The following is a 1,568-nucleotide window of genomic DNA, read 5'->3' as shown; positions in this document are numbered from 1 at the left end:
TTATGGGAATGAATCTTCAGACCAACTCATGTGGCGTTTTACCCTTGGTTTTGGAGTTCGGGGCTCGGTTGCGACGAAAGGCGGCTGTGTACATGGCACCAGCCCTTCAACGCTTCGAGATGTTTGAATAAATCATCATTGTCTGCGCCATTTCCACCAGGTTTCTGTTCATTCGCACGGTCGTTCCGCTCTACCACGGATGCTTTGCTGTGGTAGTTTCGTGGTGAATGCCTCGCTCATGGAGAAATAGTTTGACTTCACTGTTGATGAATTCCCCTCAATTGTCGGATCGGAGCGTCTTGAGTTTGACTCTTGCCTGCCTCTCCAGCCATGGCATGTATCCCCGCTTTGCCGGTGTCACTCTTGTTTTGTAGAAATCGTACCCTCACGTAGCCCACCGTAAAGGCGATGAAGTACTCGGATCCGTTTGGCGACTTCACTTTCGCTGATCCCCACAATCCAGTTTGCAGTCACCTTCCCAACTTGTGGTTAGGTCTATTGCCTTCCTTCGGGACTGAGTTGTTCTTCACTTTTCCGCGTTTGCAATCTTCGCAGGTAATTGGTTGTCCCCGTCCGCCCTTCGTTGCCTTACCGGTGACTGCCATAGATTTCGCGGGGATATGTCCCATCCTGGAGTGCCAGAGCATGGTATCTATCGCTACGGCAGCAAATGCTTCGTCCTCGGCTCCAAGAGGGATAATGTCTCCGCGCATATAGTAGTGGTATGTCATGTTCCACTTTCCAGCGATGGACAGTTTCTCTTTCACTCTTAGTTCGCAGTAGTCACGTTTGAACAGGAGCGACGCGTCGTCCGAACTTCCTGTCAGCGACTGATGGACAGCAGTTTCGAAGGGACGGGACGTGGAGGACATTGCTGAAGGTGCCCGTTCTATTTTTTCGTATCCTTCGACTTTATTCTCTGTTCCCCATTTGTTCAACAAGGTTGATATGTTGTCCGCGAGTCTGACGTGTCTTTTGCGTGGGATAACACACACAGTGGAGGATATAAAAGTTTCCTGTCGTGCGGTCTGTGGCTCCACTGTCCATGACGACTTCTTGCTTTGCGGGCGGCCGGACATTGTTGCACTCGTCAACGTCGATCGTCGCTGCGTACTTCGCGTGTTCGTGGCTCTCGGTGTCCACGTCGTGGTTCTTGTCAACAGGATTGATGTCGCGTTCCTCATCGGCAGGATCGAATACTTCGACATTGAATGCATCTTCGTTGTAGCCTTTCTCACTATCGTTCGCGTAGTTGCCTTGCTCTCGCCAGTCATGCATTCATCCTCCCGGCGACCTCACCCTCGGCCACTTCGTCTCGGTTGCGCCACTTTCGCTGGCTGCCACCGTGATTGCAGGAGTCATTCTCGTTTGTTACGCCGTGTGCTGATCGTTTGAACGCTCCCTTTGCTTGATCACTCTTCATGCGATGACATTCTGTTTTGATGTGGCCGGTCTTTGATAAATTGCTCGGAGCACTTCCCAGGTGTATTGCGTTCTTGTCGCCCGTAGTACAAATTTCAAATGATCTTCGTTGATGCTGAGCTGTATGTACGATAGGGCAACGTGGT

At 51.1% G+C, this 1,568-nt stretch overlaps 1 protein-coding gene across 1 annotated transcript; it reads right to left on the bottom strand.

Moving 5' to 3' along the window:
• Positions 1–912: 912 nt before the first annotated feature.
• Positions 913–1,278, bottom strand: H310_12600 (hypothetical protein; the record flags this gene model as incomplete). Its single annotated transcript, XM_008879726.1, has 1 exon — positions 913–1,278. The coding sequence occupies one exon, from the start codon at positions 1,276–1,278 to the stop codon at positions 913–915; it is 366 nt and encodes a 121-aa protein (XP_008877948.1).
• Positions 1,279–1,568: the final 290 nt, after the last annotated feature.

The sequence above is a fragment of the Aphanomyces invadans genome, assembly GCF_000520115.1.
Source record: "Aphanomyces invadans strain NJM9701 unplaced genomic scaffold supercont1.41, whole genome shotgun sequence".
In the NCBI taxonomy this organism is placed as follows: Eukaryota; Oomycota; class Saprolegniomycetes; order Saprolegniales; family Verrucalvaceae; genus Aphanomyces; species Aphanomyces invadans.
The sequence above is the reverse complement of the archived record's forward strand: the minus strand, read 5'-3'. Positions and strand labels throughout refer to the sequence as shown.